At 42.0% G+C, this 18,377-nt stretch overlaps 1 protein-coding gene across 2 annotated transcripts in view; it reads left to right on the top strand.

The window, feature by feature from the left end:
* LOC139377319 (tenascin-N-like) overlaps nt 1–18,377 on the top strand; it is a 41,473-nt gene that overhangs the window by 3,386 nt on the left and 19,710 nt on the right. For both annotated transcript variants that reach the window (XM_071120337.1, XM_071120336.1), the window contains exons 2-6: nt 7,285–7,710; nt 7,927–8,298; nt 12,463–12,726; nt 13,540–13,722; nt 14,010–14,099. In XM_071120337.1, the coding sequence (XP_070976438.1) occupies nt 7,287–7,710; nt 7,927–8,298; nt 12,463–12,726; nt 13,540–13,722; nt 14,010–14,099 (1,333 nt within the window). In that variant the 5' untranslated portion in view covers nt 7,285–7,286. The remainder of the gene's footprint in view (nt 1–7,284; nt 7,711–7,926; nt 8,299–12,462; nt 12,727–13,539; nt 13,723–14,009; nt 14,100–18,377) is intronic.

Genomic DNA, 18,377 nt, shown 5'->3' with positions numbered 1-18,377 from the left:
ATCCCAAAACCCTACAAAAACAACATGAATTTTCCTCATAGGCTTTGTCCAATGAGCCATGGCAGAGTTATTTCTCTCTATACAGTTACTGTAAGTCGTTAGCAACGTAGTCAACATAATTTTTTCCAATACATAGCCTACTGATACTCAATTCGTGAGCCACTGAGAACTCTACTATTGGATGGAAGCTTTCCTATAAGGTTCAAAGCAGTGTCTAAGGAAGTTTCAGTTGCAATGTTCAGTTTGTATTTGTATTTATTAAGGATGGCAGCAGCTACTCTTCCTGAGGTCCAGCAACATTGAGGCAGCCTGTAGTATCAAAAACATCAACTCTTCACCCTGTGTCTGACAGCCAGCAGCATCTAAGCCATTATGTCAATCTCTGAACATCTTGACAAAGTTACTGATGTTGTAGGCTGTTTATGATGCCATAACACCTATGTCATTGCGCTTATCACTTTCAGATTAGGCTCAGAAGAAGCTGGTGGGAGGAGCTATAGGAGGACGGGCTCATTGTAATGGCTGGAATGGAATAAATGGAACGGAGTCAAACATGGTTTCCATATGTTTGATGTGTTTGATACTGTTCCATTGATTCCATTCCAGCCATTATAACCAGCATGTCCTCCTATTTCTCCTTCCACCAGCCTTCTTTGGTTAGGCTACTTATTTTCAAGATCCCTCAGACGACTACATGGGCAAGCCTCAGATAGCAGCACATGTCACAGCAGACACCAATGCAATTACTTCAGCCTGTAGATGAGGTTGTTAGTGTTGAATGATTGATATATTCATTGATGTAGATTTCTTTATACTGGTATACAATGTTAAAGGAACCATCTAATAGCATAATTTGTTCTCTCATATACACTTCCCTATGCTACGTATTTATTTGGACAATGAAGCTAAAACTCTTAATTTGTATCTATACACCATAATTTTGGATTGAAATCAATTGTTTCATATGAGACGACAGTACCGAATAGGGATGAATATTTTACAAAAATCTACCAAGTTTCAATACTGGGAATAATTCATGTTATCCCGAGAGTCCTAGGAAATACTGCATAAATGTGACATTTAAAAGCGTTTAAAACCAAGATATTGTCACTCTGCCAGGGTTTTCCCAAAATAAGAGGGGTGCTGTGCCACCTTGTTGGCTTGGTTAGGATACTATGTAAAGATTTCAGAGCAAATTAAACTATTATTTTGTAATGATAGTTACTCTGTCTTTGATAGCCAATGACATTGTTGTGAGTTGCAAAACAGGCCATTCATAAATATTATGTTCCTCAATTAATTCAGCGCATTTCAACAGTAAGGCTATTTCCACACAGAGCGCTTAGGACTCACGTCGAATCATACAAAATTTGTTTAATGCCAGTCAAACAAAAGTCAAATGACCAAAGTTGCTAAGCTTGCTAGATAACCTCCTTCAACAAATGACAGAATACAATGCCTTTGGAAAGTATTCAGACCCCTCGACTTTTTCCATATTTTGTAAGTTACAGCCGTATTCTAAAATGTATCAAATTTAGTTTATATTCATCAATCTACACACAATACCCCATAATGACCAAGCAAAAAAAAAAAAGATAGTTTTTTGCTAATTTATTAGAAATAAAAAACTTAAATATCATATTTACATAAGTATTCAGACCCTTTATTCAGTACTTTGTTGAAGCACCTTTGGCAGAGATTACAGCATCGAGTCATCTTGGTTATGACGCTACAAGCTTGGCACACTTGTATTTGGGGAGTTTCTCCCATTCTTCTCTGCAGATTCTCTCAAGCTCTGTCAAGTTAGATGGGGAGCGTTTCTGCACAGCTATTTACAGGTCTCTCCAGATATGGTTGATTTGGTTCAAGTCCGAGTTCTGGCTGGGCCACTCAAGGACATTCAGAGACTTGTCCCGAAGCCACTCCTGCGTTGTCTTGGCTGTGTGCTTAGGGTCATTGTCCTGTTGGAAGGTGAAGGTCCTGAGCCCTCTGGAGCAGGTTTTCATCAAGGATCTCTCTGTACTTTGCTCCCTTAATCTTTGCCTCGATCCTGACCAGTTTCCACGTCCCTGCCACTGAAAAAAATCCCCACAGCACGATGATGCCACCATCATGCTTCACCATGGAGATGGTACCAGGTGTCCTCCAGATGTGATGCTTGGCATTCAGGCGAGGGGTTAAATTCGGAAGACCCATTTCAATCGAAGGCATTCAGTTGTACAACTGACTAGGTATCCTCCTTTCCCTTTACAAAGAGTTCAATCTTGGTTTCATTAGACCAGAGAATCTTGTTTCTTGTGGTCTGAGTCTTTAGGTGCCTTTTGGCAAACTCCAAGTGGGCTGTCATGTGCGTTTTACTGAGGAGTGTCTGTCGGCTGGCCACTTTACCATAAAGGCCTGATTGGTGGAGTGCTGCAGAGATGGACTGTCAACTGTGGGACCTTATATAGACACGTGTGTGCCTTTCCAAATCATGTCAAATCAATTGAATTTACCCTCAGGTGGACTCCAATCCGAAGGCACTGAAGGCACTGTATCTCCTATATTTGTCAAAACTGAATTGATTTATTCAGATAGAAGGTCAGCTCATGAATAATGGAAATATGAAGATGGAAATAGTTTAAATATTAATGGGGACCAACTCTGTTGAACAAATATTCATATCTACTCTCATACTGTTTGTTGATCACAAAGACATTACTACCATTCCCAGTCTCCCCTACGAGACAGCACAGAGAAGTGGGGGAAATGTTATAGTGGTCTTTTGGCATGGATAGACAGGAAACGTGCTTTGATAATGCAATTTATGGATTACAGAAAAAAGTTAGGAATTTTTATGCATGATTTGGGATTTGGGGTTTAATTGGGATTGGGACTGGATAGGAAAATAGACCACGCTCTAGGACAGGATAGAATTTTCCCTCATGCCTCTGAATTGTTAACAGAGTTCATGTCACTGACAGAGATGCCTATGTAGTGAATTGTGCATGGGCCTATCAAATGTCTGAAGAGTCACAATGAAAGCTCAAAGAGGCACATGGTCTTTTATAGGCTGTAGGGGTTTCCTGTAGGGTTTATAAACTGCATTCGGGTCGCGTATGCAGTCCGGCAGTGTCAATTATACGTGTGCTTTGAATTTATGGCAACTTTGTGTGAAGAAAATACGCTAGGCTAAAGGCTTCCACGTGACATGCTGTTTGGATAATGTGCTATTTTTTTGTGTTAATCTGATGCTGTGTATTTTGTGAAATTGTTTTAGTGGCGACATTGGAGGAAAATATAATTTCCCTGGTTTTGTCTTTTTTTCTGGAGGTGGGTAAAGATTGTTCCTGGGACAGTTACCCATGTTCATTTCTAGTAGGGGAAACCGGGGATTGTTGTAACACTTTTTTTTTATTTTTTGTGAATTTCTCAGAAATTGTTTGAGCTACTTAAATACTTATTAGGTATTGCTTTTAATCCTTTTAAATGAATATCTTATTAACACTTTGTTCTAGCTAGCTATTTGTGTAGGTAGCTATCAAGTAAACCCAATGACCCACATTCAAAATGTGATAGGAACAACTTCCATCTGTCTGCTACAAATTTGTACAAGTATTATGTCTTTAAATCAAACAGACAAGGAGTGAAATGTTACAATTTACCACATCTCCCGGGTCAGTTGTAACAGGCCTTGGGGTGAAATATAACAGTTTGAAAAAATGCTTAAATCACAACATGCAACAAGATATTGAAAGGATTTATTGAGAACACGAGAACAACATTGCAATGTTTAGCATTTTGTTTTGCAGAAATAATAGTCATAATATAAATCATAAAAATGTGAATTATTTTTACACTCCATTAACTAGCCCTTCTCAACTAAACAACATCTGACAACATAGCAGCATCTGAACTTAACAACTGAAGGTTTGTGGTGTGTGTGTGAGTGAATTTGAGAGATAGGCGTGGTGTGTGTGTGAATGTTGGACATGTTCAATCAGAGTCACAGTTATGGCAATGGTATGGTAGTGCTGGGGTACAGGCTTGGTGGGCCCATCATTTGTATTCCCAGTGATGCACCCAGATGTTAAAACTATCCCTTACCCAATTTTAGCTACATGTTAAAACTTTAGCATTGTTAATTTACATCAAATTAAACCTGAAATAAGTTTGGTGAATTTGAATTACAAAGCAGGTGATGCCATCACAAAACAAATTTGGCCCCAAAAATTACTTTCTTAACTCAAAATCTGACTTTTAGCAATAACATGTGCAGAGTTTATCACAGGGTCTTGCTTCTTCACATGGGGGTTGAGGACTAAACTGAGAATGTGCAGTGTGAGTCACATGATTTTAGATTGTTCCTGATTGGTGATATTAAGAGTGTTGCAACTGACACCTTCAAATGTGGGGACTAGATACATGAAGTGCCTTCATTTCTAAACAATAAGACAGATACAGTGGGGCAAAAAAGTATTTAGTCAGCCACAAATTGTGCAAGTTCTCCCACTTAAAAAGATGAGAGAGGCCTGTAATTTTCATCATACTTCAACTATGACAGACAAAATGAGAAAAAAAATCCAGAAAATCACATTGTAGGATTTTTAATGAATGTATTTGCAAATTATGGTGGAAAATAAGTATTTGGTCACCTACAAAAAAGCAAGATTTCTGGCTCTCACAGACCTGTAACTTCTTCTTTAAGAAGATCCTTTGTCCTCCACTCGTTACCTGTATTAATGGCACCTGTTTGAACTTGTTATCAGTATAAAAGACACCTGTCCACAACCTCAAACAGTCACACTCCAAACTCCACTATGGCCAAGACCAAAGAGCTGTCAAAGGACACCAGAAACAAAATTGTAGACCTCCACCAGGCTGGGAAGACTGAATCTGCAATAGGTAAGCAACTTGGTTTGAAGAAATCAACTGTGGGAGCAATTATTAGGAAATGGAAGACATACAAGACCACTGATAATCTCCCTCGATCTGTGGCTCCACGCAAGATCTCACCCTGTGGGGTCAAAATAATCACAAGAACGGTGAGCAAAAATCCCAGAACCACATGCGGAAACATCATGCTTTGGGGCTGTTTTTCTGCAAAGGGACCAGGACGACTGATCCGTGTAAAGGAAGGAAGGAATGGGGCCATGTATCGTGAGATTTTGAGTGAAAACCTCCTTCCATCAGCAAGGGCATTGAAGATGAAACGTGGCTGGGTCTTTCAGCATGACAATGATCCCAAACACACCGCCCGGACAACGAAGGAGTGGCTTCGTAAGAAGCATTTCAAGGTCCTGGAGTGGCCTAGCCAGTCTCCAGATCTCAACCCCATAGAAAATCTTTGGAGGCAATTGCTCTAGAGGAGATCTGCATGGAGGAATGGGCCAAAATACCAGCAACAGTGTGTGAAAACCTTGTGAAGAATTACAGAAAACATTTGACCTCTGTCATTGCCAACAAAGGGTATATAACAAAGTATTGTGACAAACTTTTGTTATTGACCAAATACTTATTTTCCACCATAATTTGCAAATAAATTCATTAAAAATCCTACAATGTGATTTTCTGGATTTTCTTTTCTAATTTTGTCTATCATAGTTGAAGTGTACCTACGATGAAACTTACAGGCCTCTCTCATCTTTTTAAGTGGGAGAACTTGCACAATTGGTGGCTGACTAAATACTTTTTTGCCCCACTGTGTGTATGAAAATAGCCTCAAATAAAGTAAAAATAGCCTCAAATTCTGTACTGTCTTCTCATATAAAACATTTGATCTTGTAATGCGTACGATGGGAGACAGAGTGCTGGTTTCAAGCGCAGCAGGTGTTTATTAGGACCACAGGAGGAAGCAGGTAGCTGTGTCCAGGGGCAGGCAGAAGGTCATACACAGGGACCCCAAAAAAGTATTATTACAGGCAGGGAAAAGGCTAATATCGTAGTCCGGGAGATCAGGCAAGAGGTTGATGACAGGAAATCTGATATCTGATAAATACAGGTAGGGAATAGGCAAAAAGGCTTCGTTAGTGAGGATGGCCAAAAACTACGATACACGGGAGGACTAAAACAGAAATAAACAGAGCTCCGAATAGAATGTATATCATAACAAACAATACCTCACAATGATGGGGTGCAAAGAACTGAACTAAATACAGTATGTAAATGACATACAGGCGTGTGAACAGGTGATCAGAATTCAGGTGATTGGGATCTGGAGAGTGAGCTGCGTTCAGGGGATCTATGTGTTGGAGAGTGTGAGCTGGAAAGTGGGCTGGAAAGTGAGCTGCGTTCAGGGGATCTATGTATTTGAAAGTGTGAGTTGGAAGCAGACGTTACAGATCTCAAATCCAAAATGCTGAATTCTAGAGACAGATATAAAGTTTTAGCTTTACTGGTCAAATAAATATGTAGGGGAGTGCACATACTATATACAGTATCTATGCTCAGGTTAAATTAGCCTAGTATTTGTTCATGGTTGAGTCATTTCTCTTCTTCGATAGTCTTACATTGTGTGCTCCAAATGAACTATCCCTTTAGTGTTTTTGCACTTCATGCATATTCCATTGTCCAATCACCATTTCTTTAAAAGTAACCCAAGCTTTTTATTAATCTTGTATGCTATTACTGTGCAGATTTTCCAGTTGTCAAGCACCATGGCCTCTCTTTCTGTGTAGAGCAGAGCAGAGCAGACAGTCACTTCATTTTGGTTTTCAGTTTCCACAGACCACACAAGTTCAGACCTCAACTATAAGTTCTACACTACCAATTTTCAAATGACTGTGTGCCAAAGAGGCAGTGGTTAAATCTAACATGCTTGAGAAAGAGGTCACTTATATTCACTCTAAAGGTTTGAACCAAGTCGTTTCAAAAATATATTTGGCCCGTTATTTTGATATCATAGCCTATAATTTCTCTTTCCGAGAAAGTCAAAAAGCTGGATGACATCACTGTCAACATGACATAATTTGGAAGACAGGGTTCCATGCTCCTTGAAGCCCTTATGGCTGGATGAGCACAATTCATGGTTAGTAACATGGGATAAAAACGTGCTTAGTCGGAGTGATGACTGCTGGCTTTCTGCTGAAAATTACGACATTGTTCATGTTCCTTTTGTAAAACATAGGCTGCCGGCACTATAATGAATGTGACTTCTTTAACATCAGTCTTTATCAACCTTGTAAAATAAAGTGATGTTCTCTCTGGAAAAAACCTTAATAGATCAAAAAGGTGCCAAGGGCTCTGTGTGTATGTCAAGAGTGTAATATCAATTTCCCCAATTATTCTACTTATTTTTCCATCTAGCCATGACTACTAGACTTCACTGGCTCTCAAGAGCCCTCTGCCTGATAGGCATACTGTGCACTGTCACTACCACATATGTGACAGAAGATTCTCCAGCCCCCGCTGAGAAAGGAGTCACCTTCAGCCACATCTATAAGATAGACCTGACCAAGAGCCCTGGCTGTAAATTGGCCTTGCAGACCATGCCTCACCAGCAGGACCAGGGGTTAGGTCTGCAAGAGCTGGAGGGGGGCCCTACTCTGGAGGGGGACAAGGACATAGTATTCAGGCACCAAATCAACCTCAAGACCTCAAAGTGTGACTGTGATGAGTCGGAGCGCTTCAAGTCTTTGCTGTACAGAGTCATCGGGCTGGAGGAGGAGGTGGAACACCTGAAGAGTCAGTGCTCCCAGGGCTTCTGTGGTGGCAAAGGTGGTGGAGCAGGAGGTACAGTACAGTTTATCACCATAAGATCTGACAGCGCATCTATATTCAATAGCTACAATATATCTGGAACTATTGAGGAACATAACCTAAGAAATCATTCAAAATTGGGAAACTGTTGTTTGAAAAATTATTGGTCTACAGACACTGACATTACAATTACAGTAAAGACTATTCAAATATCACATCATGTGATTTTTTTCTTCTAAATTTCCACAGGTGTGGACACTAGCTGTAGTGGCCATGGGACCTACCAGCACGACACCTGCAGCTGCCAATGTAACCCTGGCTGGGAAGGCCCAGACTGCTCCATCTCCACCTGTCCTGATGAGTGCAACGACCATGGGCGCTGTGTGGATGGCAAGTGTGTGTGTCTTGCTGGCTACATGGGGAGTGACTGCAGCCAGCTGATGTGCCCAGGTGACTGCAACGATAAGGGATACTGCGTGGACGGGAAGTGTGTGTGCTTCAGCCACTTCACCGGCGAAGACTGCAGCGAACAGAAATGCAGTCCTGACTGCGTCCACGGTACCTGCGTGAATGGAATGTGTATCTGTGACGAGGGCTTCTTCGGGGATGACTGCTCTGCAGGTAAGGGCCCATATTCACAAAGTGTCTCAGAGTAGAAGTGCTGATCAAGGATAAGGTCATAATCAGGTCATAATGTCTTATTCATTATAATCTAAAAGGGAAACTGATCCAAGATCAGCACTCCTACTCTGAAATGGCCTAGGTCTACATTACAAACTCTACCTGTCGTAGATTCTGAGAACTGGAATGCAGAACATATACAGAGAATGCATAACATCTACAGAGAATGTAGAACATCTACAGAGAATGTAGAACATCTACAGAGAATGTAGAACATCTACAGCTGTAGAGGCCTAAGGGTTCTGTAAAACACTTTAAACCTGACGTTAGGTATTGCAGTTATTTGACTATAAGTTATTAAAAAGCAGTTATTTGACTTAGGTGCAGAGAAGCAGAACATTTGCGGTCAAAACATTCTGACAGATGAATTTACTGCTTCCACACTTATGAAAGTGGAAGTAATTGCTGCAGCCTCAGGCCATGTCTGCCAATCAACTGTGTAATGATTTCACTTTGTTAAAACCAAGTTTGCCTTGTGCACAGACCTAGGGTAGCAGGTCAGCTATTCAAATCTAATTAAATCAAATTCATTTATATAGCCCTTCTTACATCAGCTGATATCTCAAAAGTGCTGTACAGAAACCCAGCCTAAAACCCCAAACTGCAAGCAATGCAGGTGTAGAAGCACGGTGGCTAGGAAAAACTCCCTAGAAAGGCCAAAACCTAGGAAGAAACCTAGAGAGGAACCAGGCTATGAGGGGTGGCCAGTCCTCTTCTGGCTGTGCCGGGTGGAGATTATAACAGAACATGGCCAAGATGTTCAAATGTTCATAAATGACCAGCATGGTCAAATAATAATAATCACAGTAGTTGTCGAGGGTGCAACAAGTCAGCATCTCAGGAGTAAATGTCAGTTGGCTTTTCATAGCCGATCATTAAGAGTATCTCTACTGCTCCTGCTGTCTCTAGAGAGTAGAAAACAGCAGGTCTGGGACAGGTAGCACGTCAGGTGAACAGGTCAGGGTTTCATAGCCGCAGGCAGAACAGTTGAAACTGGAGCAGCAGCACGGCCAGGTGGACTGGGGACAGCAAGTAGTCATCATGCCAGGTACTCCTGAGGCATGGTCCTAGGGCTCAGGTCCTCCGAGAGAGAGTGAGAAAGAGAGAAAGAGAGAATTAGAGAGAGCATACTTAAATTCACACAGGACACCGGATAAGACAGGAGAAGTACTCCAGATATAACAGACTGACCCTAGCCCCCCGATACATAAACTACTGCTGCATAAATACTGGAGGCTGAGACAGGAGGGGTCAGGAGACACTGTGGCCCCATCCGATGATACCCCCCGGACAGGGCCAAACAGGCAGGATGTAACCCCACCCACTTTGCCAAAGCACAGCCCCCACACCACTAGAGGGGTATCTTCAAACACCAACTTACCATCCTGAGACAAGGCCGAATATAGCCCACAAAGATCTCCGCCACGGCACAACCCAAGGGGGGGGGGGGGGGGGGGGGGGGGGGGCGCCAACACATACAGGAAGATCACATCAGTGACTCAACCCACTCAAGTGACGCACCCCTCCTAGGGACGGCATGGAAGAGCACCAGTAAGCCAGTGACTCAGCCCCTGTAATAGGGTTAGAGGCAGAGAATCCCAGTGGAGAGAGGGGAACCGGCCAGGCAGAGACAGCAAGGGAGGTTTGTTGCTCCAGAGCCTTTCCATTCACCTTCACACTCCTGGGCCAGACTACACTCAATCATATGACCTACTGAAGAGATGAGTCTTCAGTAAAGACTTAAAGATTGAGACCGAGTCTGCGTCTCTCACATGGGTAGGCAGACCATTCCATAAAAATGGAGCTCTATAGGAGAAAGCCCTGCCTCCAGCTGTTTGCTTAGAAATTCTAGGGACAATTAGGAGGCCTGCGTCTTGTGACCGTAGCGTACATGTAGGTATGTACGGCAGGACCAAATCGGAAAGATAGGTAGGAGCAAGCCCATGTAATGCTTTGTAGGTTAGCAGTAAAACCTTGAAATCAGCCCTTGCCTTAACAGGAAGCCAGTGTAGGGAGGCTAGTACTTTTATGATCATTTTTTTTGGTTCTAGTCAGGATTCTAGCAACCGTATTTAGCACTAACTGAAGTTTATTTAGTGCTTTATCCGGGTAGCCGGAAAGTAGAGCATTGTAGAGCTATTGCAATCACTGAGATTCAGATTTTCAAGCAGTGCCACAATAGATATTTGGAGTTATAGCAAGTTTCATATAGGAAATGTTGATTTAACTCCAACAACAATGGGGACATGTGAAGGGGAAAGAGGGAGGCTATGTGAATTTATGAGTTGGATTTGGAGGACAAATATTATGAGTATGGGACAAAAGCTATAGTATACTGAGTCGTTTTCTGTTTTGTGTGGAGGAGTGCATTTGAAGCTACGCTATATGGTAAATAGGGATCTTTTCCACAAACATTGGCATTTTAGAGTCCAGAAAATGATCAGACCTTGAGGTGCACTATCATGAATTCTATTTCCATTTAGCAACAACTTAAAGCAATGCTAACCTCTATAACTCACTACTATGATTGTGTCTGGGATCAGAATGTGGGCCTTTGGGGATTTGGGGTGTTTATTTAATGATAAAGAACTCAGACACACATTTCAAATAAATCACCAAGAGAAAACCTAAAGGGTTTCATTGAGGGTATATTTTATTCTCCCCACAAAAGACCTTGGTGGATTTCTGTGCATTTCTAAATGCAAGATCACAGCCATACAGATGCTGCATGTGGATTTGGTCTGTTTTCCATGTACACTTCCTGAGTTGGCCCATAATGCTCTTTCCACCATGGCAGACTCAGTAAAAACAGGACCTTATATGAATCACTGAAAAGTGGGATCACTCACAGACAAATGGCAGTTACAAGCAGACTTGTTCATTCACATTTTTGCTTCACATTTCAGAATCACATTACATTCTCAAACGGGTGATCTTGAATATTATTTGCATTGTAATGATGTATGGTCACAGCACAACATGGAAACAGCTTCCCCACTTGTGTCTCGTATTAATTATGACACAGAGAACACTGGGCAGCACACGTTCAGCCCACTTGATGAAAAGCTTATTTACAGTTTTCTCCAAATGTTTTTAACACCAAACAGATTTTTCCTTGGTTCAGAACCTGCCACTGTAGATTTATGCTTCCCTTCTTTATGAAGTCCAAACATAATTTCTGTTAGGATATTAATTTTCTTCTTCAAAATATGCTTCCCCCATTAACAATTCCGTCAGGACACACATTTCCCTTCCTTTAGCTTTTTACAAATCTCTAGATGTTAATTTATTCGTCCCTCTGGCCTTTCTGAAATATTATTTAAGTGCAAAATTGTTACTGGCGGTGGCTGTAGAAAATGTCAGGAACAGGCATAATAACTGCCACTGTTTGAAAAGGCCCCTGCTGAAGAGAAAGCTTCCTGCCTTCATCATGTGGAACAATGTCCAAACCTGCTGTTCATTCTTTCCTGGTAAATGTGGTCTCCTGAGCACCCGTTTCATATTTCCCCCAATGTACAGTTACGCTTTTTCTGTGCATGAATTTCTCAAATTCACCACCTAAGGTCGCCTGTGCATTTCCCTGTACCCGCAGGAATATCTTGGCGTGGAAAGTTTGCTCCGTACACAGTTGACTGGCCGTCTCCCTAGGCTCACTTTCATGTTATTGAAACGTTCCCCTATAGTCTCTGATTCGCCAGACCATATTTTCCACCATCTTAATTGAAGGATCCTGGCTAGATATAACACTGTAACCACAAAAAAGCAATATCTTTTCACCAATTTCCATCTCAGGTTTTTGAAAAACCACTAAAAGTTAAAAATGTTATTTTCCTTAAATCAGATATGTTATTTCTGTCAGAGTAACATCGAGTGAAGTGTGAAAAGAGTGAAAAAGAGAGAAAGCAATAACATAGCGACCTTAATACAATAGCTTCTGATCTCTTCAAGAGGGTTTGATCTCTTGGCATAACAGCTGACGTTTTGAACTGACAGGCCACCAGGTTTATCCTGGTTGGGGTTACCCCTCGAATTCATGAAAATAACATAGTGAGTAACAGAGTTTTGAGCTGTCCCTTAACCAACCATACCTATGTTCCCCCTTAGTGTTTGGCCCTAACGGCCTGCGTCTGGTCAGGGTGACTGATGTCTCGCTACTGGTAGAGTGGCAGGCGGTGAGAGCAGCAGAGTACTACGTCTTGACCTGGTACCCTGAGGGCAACGAGGCAGAGCTGGAGCAGGTCACCGTTCCCAACACAGAGACCTCCTACCTGATCACCGGTCTTAGACCGGGGGTCACCTACGTAGTGCAGGTGTACGCTGTCATCAAGGAGATCCAGAGCGAGGGGGACAGGATAGAGGCGACCACAGGTAAAGATGTGAAGTGAACCACAGTATGTTTCTCACAGCATTGATTTGTACTTTGTCCTTTTCTCTCACAAGTGCAGCTGCTTTCGTTTGTAGTAAGTGGTTCTGGATGCCAATTTTAATTTTCTGTCATCACATATAATTCACTGTGTACCGTATGTACAGTTGACCCAAATAACCCTGAAGTCTGTTTGTACTAAACTATTCACTTAGTGATAGTTTGTTTACCATTAGGTTAAAGGTAATTACACTAGGCAGCCTAATTACAAGGAAATTAAGTCGTGGACACATTTTATGGAAATGAGGCTAGTTCACAGATGTGGCGAAGACAGGAACTGAGCACAGAGCCTTGGGCTGTGGGAAACATCTCAGTGCATGACATTCCTCTCTGGGCATGAGAAAAAGCCTGATCATCTGGCTATGACAAAGACTCTAGCCACACAAGACGCTTTAACTTCAAAACATTTTCCCTTCCAAATGGTTTAAATCTTTTTCCCCCCTGAGAAAGAACATTTAAAGGACATTAGTCAGCCCCTTTCTGGTATTTAATTAGTTTTTCCTGTCCTTTAATGGGCTCGTATGCAAGATCACGTACAGGAAGAACCTCACAGGAAACATGCTGTGGTTCTGTACTTCAGTTATGACACTCTTTGGTACCCTACTGGGCCTGTCTTATAACTTGTCCCCAATCAAACCATACAACTAATAGATCATTATTGTGACATGAATGATTGTCAGCTTCGGTGTTGTATAAATACAATGGTTAAGTGTCACTATTTTGACATATTCTAATGAGACCATGTTGACCCTACACAGTGGTGTCTGGTATTGATGGTATCCGGGTATTGGGCCAGACTGAGGACTCTATCCAGGTGGACTGGCAGAACCCTGCAGCACCTCTGGACCACTTCAGACTAACCCATGCTAACCCTGACGGGCAGGAGGAGGAGCAGATCGTACCTATGAGTGCAGAGGCCAGGACCACCAACACCATCGTAGGTACGTCATTTAAACAAGGAGAACACTGTCTGGAATATTTTAAAATAGAATAGTACGTCATATTTTAAAACTGTTTCCTGTGTAACCGTCTGTTTTAATGTTCTCCACCTCCCCTCACTTGAGCAGAACACTCATAACCCTTTGAGCATTCACAGATCATCCATTTTGTTTTCTATGTACATAAATGGCTATAATCATTGAATAGTGTTCAAATGTATTGTGGTAGATTAAGGACCTTGAACCACTGTGAGGTTTTGCAGCTTACTTTCTCTGTATGTGTTATACAGGACTGCAACCTGGTACTGAGTACCTCATCACAGTGCAAGGCATCAAAGGCACCATCGAGGGGAAAGCCTCCTTCGTCACCGGGGTCACAGGTGAATGCTGCTGATTCTAGACAACACGGGATATCTGGGGGTTTCAGGGAGTGGGGAGAACCTATGGCTGTGTACCAAATGGCACCCCGTTTCATGTATAGAATAGCCCTATGGGACCTGGTCAGAAACAAGTGCACATCATAGGGAATAGGGTGCCATTTGGGACACGGATACCATATCCAACATCAGCCAGCTGTAACCACCCTCTGTAGCCCATTGGACCATAGTCTAACTCCAAATCCTTCCCAACTCTACTGTGGGAACAGCGGACAGGCACAGAATGTGCTATAAAGCATAGAATGATAACATACAGTACTGTACCCTGATATTAGGTCTTACTATAACAGACAATGATAATAGAATAATGACCGAAATGACAGTCTAATAATTATGGCTAGTGATTATGGGTCAGAAATGACAGTCTAATAATTATGGCTAGTGATTATGGGTCAGAAATTACAGTCTAATAATTTGGACAGGTTCTAATAATTGAGGTAAGAGTGGTTAGCGCAAGAATGGAAGAGGCAAGTGGAAGGGGGAAAAAGTAAGGAACTTGTCTTTTGTTCCTGCATTAAAGACCAAAATTGGTTAAAGAAAATTGTGATAAATAAAAAAGTATACCAGTTTAACTTAAGGGCCAAAAAATTGACAGCTGTGCCGTATAGATTGTAAAATAGTTAGGAAGAGATTTTCAATGTACCGATTCCATGGCACATGGTTTATGAACTGACACACAAAACAACGGCAGATTAAAAACGTATCATTTAAAAAATACATGTATTATACACAATTCTTGCAACCACTAGAATATTATAAATATGGGGGATACAACCATCCCAGCTCTGCAGATTTAGCTGCGAAGAGACCGAATCATTAGATAATTTGTTTTGGTACTGTTCATATGTAGCTTTTTGGTTGCAGGTTCAAGAATGACTGAAGAATTGCAACATTTACCTGGAGCTAACTCTGCAGATAGCACTACTGGGGGATTTTAAAAGTCATCGCCAATTGATCAATAACATAATAATACTTTTAGCAAAAATGTTTATCTTTAATTTACAATCTGTTGAAACTATGAGAATAGAAAGGTTCAGAACTTTTGTGAAACATCACAGCACAGTTGACACATTTTTGGCAAATTGAAATAAAAAATGGATGGTGTTAAGAGAGAGATGGGAGGGGTTGAGCGGAGCTGAAGGGTGGGATTAAAAACAACAAGATAACTCATGTAAAATATACTGTGGCCGTAAAATGTATAAACAGCACAGATACAAATATATGGCACTGGATGTTCTTCAGAGATAGATGGGAGGGGTTGATGGTAGCTGAAGGATGGGATTCAGAGATAGATGGGAGGGGTTGATGGTAGCTGAAGGATGGGATTCAGAGATAGATGGGAGGGGTTGATGGTAGCTGAAGGATGGGATTCAGAGATAGATGGGAGGGGTTGATGGTAGCTGAAGGATGGACTTTAGATATAGATGGGAGGGGTTGATGGTAGCTGAAGGATGGGATTCAGAGATAGATGGGAGGGGTTGATGGTAGCTGAAGGATGGGATTCAGAGATAGATGGGAGGGGTTGATGGTAGCTGAAGGATGGGATTCAGAGATAGATGGGAGGGGTTGATGGTAGCTGAAGGATGGGATTCAGAGATAGATGGGAGGGGTTGATGGTAGCTGAAGGATGTTCTTCAGAGATAGATGGGAGGGGTTGATGGTAGCTGAAGGATGTTCTTCAGAGATAGATGGGAGGGGTTGATGGTAGCTGAAGGATGTTCTTCAGAGATAGATGGGAGGGGTTGATGGTAGCTGAAGGATGGGATTCAGAGATAGATGGGAGGGGTTGATGGTAGCTGAAGGATGGGATTCAGAGATAGATGGGAGGGGTTGATGGTAGCTGAAGGATGGGATTCAGAGATAGATGGGAGGGGTTGATGGTAGCTGAAGGATGGACTTTAGAGATAGATGGGAGGGGTTGATGGTAGCTGAAGGATGGGATTCAGAGATAGATGGGAGGGGTTGATGGTAGCTGAAGGATGGGATTCAGAGATAGATGGGAGGGGTTGATGGTAGCTGAAGGATGGGATTCAGAGATAGATGGGAGGGGTTGATGGTAGCTGAAGGATGGACTTTAGAGATAGATGGGAGGGGTTGATGGTAGCTGAAGGATGGGATTCAGAGATAGATGGGAGGGGTTGATGGTAGCTGAAGGATGTTCTTCAGAGATAGATGGGAGGGGTTGATGGTAGCTGAAGGATGGGATTCAGAGATAGATGGGAGGGGTTGATGGTAGCTGAAGGATGGGATTCAGAGATAGATGGGAGGGGTTGATGGTAGCTGAAGGATGGGATTCAGAGATAGATGGGAGGGGTTGATGGTAGCTGAAGGATGGACTTTAGATATAGATGGGAGGGGTTGATGGTAGCTGAAGGATGGGATTCAGAGATAGATGGGAGGGGTTGATGGTAGCTGAAGGATGGGATTCAGAGATAGATGGGAGGGGTTGATGGTAGCTGAAGGATGGGATTCAGAGATAGATGGGAGGGGTTGATGGTAGCTGAAGGATGGGATTCAGAGATAGATGGGAGGGGTTGATGGTAGCTGAAGGATGGGATTCAGAGATAGATGGGAGGGGTTGATGGTAGCTGAAGGATGGGATTCAGAGATAGATGGGAGGGGTTGAGGGTAGCTGAAGGATGGGATTAAAAACAAACAAAAAAAGAACTATTGTAAAATACATTGTGTCCGTAAAATATATACAGTATGTATAAACTGGAAGTAGAAACCTAAGTGTTGTTGTCTACTATTTTACTCCAAATAGGGTTGGGGGAAAATAATGAAGGAAAATATATTTTTTAAAAGCTGATCTACCTGAGCAATAGTCTCATGTGGCTCAGTTGGTAGGGAATGGTGCTTGCAATGCCAGGGTTTTGGGTTTGATTCACATGGGGGACAAGTAGGAAAATATATGCACTCAATACAGTAAGTCACTCTGGATTAGTGCGTCTGCTAAATGACTAAAATGGTAGTAGAACACATTGTGTAACAGCTTGATATTGTCACCAATGATCCGAGCCTTAAGGTGAGAATAGTTCATGATTTATGTAAGCCATCTGGTCCTTAAAGAAATATTAACATGGGAATCCCTTATTTGGACTTCACAAGGATTCTGTTGAGTTGTTTGAGGATGAATTCATTAAGGATATTAACTTCTACAGCTGGTCCTATCCAACCTGTTACTTGCCTCCTAGTTGACTGACTGACTGGTCTACAATGGCAACTTATCCAACTTGACCTGCTCCTTTTGTCAGGGTGATGTAGTAGTTCAAAAAGGAGAGCTCCCTGTCTCGTTACGCTGATGACGCTTTGTTTTCTCAACTCTCAGGCGACTTTTAATGGTTTTCATTTGGAGTTAACTCTGTAGCGCTCCCGTTTGATGGTTGTCAGGTGGCTTCCATGATCTCACACATGCTTCCCCTACAGAGCTAATCTTCACATGAATCACAGTGGCTTGTCCTAAACCTTCACATGAGGAGTTGCACGTAAGGCTTATAGTGATTTTGTAATTCGGAACCCCCGAGTTCCCTTAGATAGGCATAAAATTAGTTCAAGATGAGTGTGTGGGCCGGGTGCTTTTAAAAGGGTCATCTATTACTGCTACTGCACGGTTTGTTCTCCTCAGAGCAATAAAGTCACACACGTAAAAGAAAAATAGGAAAAAACAAACATAATAGCATTCACAAAGAGACAGTCTATTATGTCTGTGACTGTCTGTGAATATATGAGCCTCCTACTAACTGTACAGAGTATGAAACTGTATCCTGCGGGGCCGCCCCTGACAGCTCACATTACAGTATGGAAGCCTCAATTATAGGAGCATTTTCCTCTTCTCTCAGCAAGATATACATTACAGAATGTTCTCTCACACAAGTGGCCGGTCCTCCACTTACAACAAGAGAGGAAAAGGGCTTTTCAATACCTCTCTCTTTCAGGACAGACTCAGTATTTATTTACTATGAAAATTGCAGCTAGAGTGCATTACACACACATTAAGTATTTGATACACTGCCGATTTAGCAGGTTTTCCTACTTACAAAGCATTAGAGGTCTGTAATTTTTATCATAGGTACACTTCAACTGTGAGAGACGGAATCTAAAACAAAAATCCATAAAATCTCATTGTATGATTTTTAAGTAATTAATTTGCATTGTATTGCATGACATAAGTATTTGATCACCTACCAACCAGTAAGAAATCTTGCTCTCACAGACCTGTTA

The sequence above is a fragment of the Oncorhynchus clarkii genome, chromosome 20, assembly GCF_045791955.1.
Source record: "Oncorhynchus clarkii lewisi isolate Uvic-CL-2024 chromosome 20, UVic_Ocla_1.0, whole genome shotgun sequence".
NCBI lineage: Eukaryota > Metazoa > Chordata > Actinopteri > Salmoniformes > Salmonidae > Oncorhynchus > Oncorhynchus clarkii.
The sequence above is the reverse complement of the archived record's forward strand: the minus strand, read 5'-3'. Positions and strand labels throughout refer to the sequence as shown.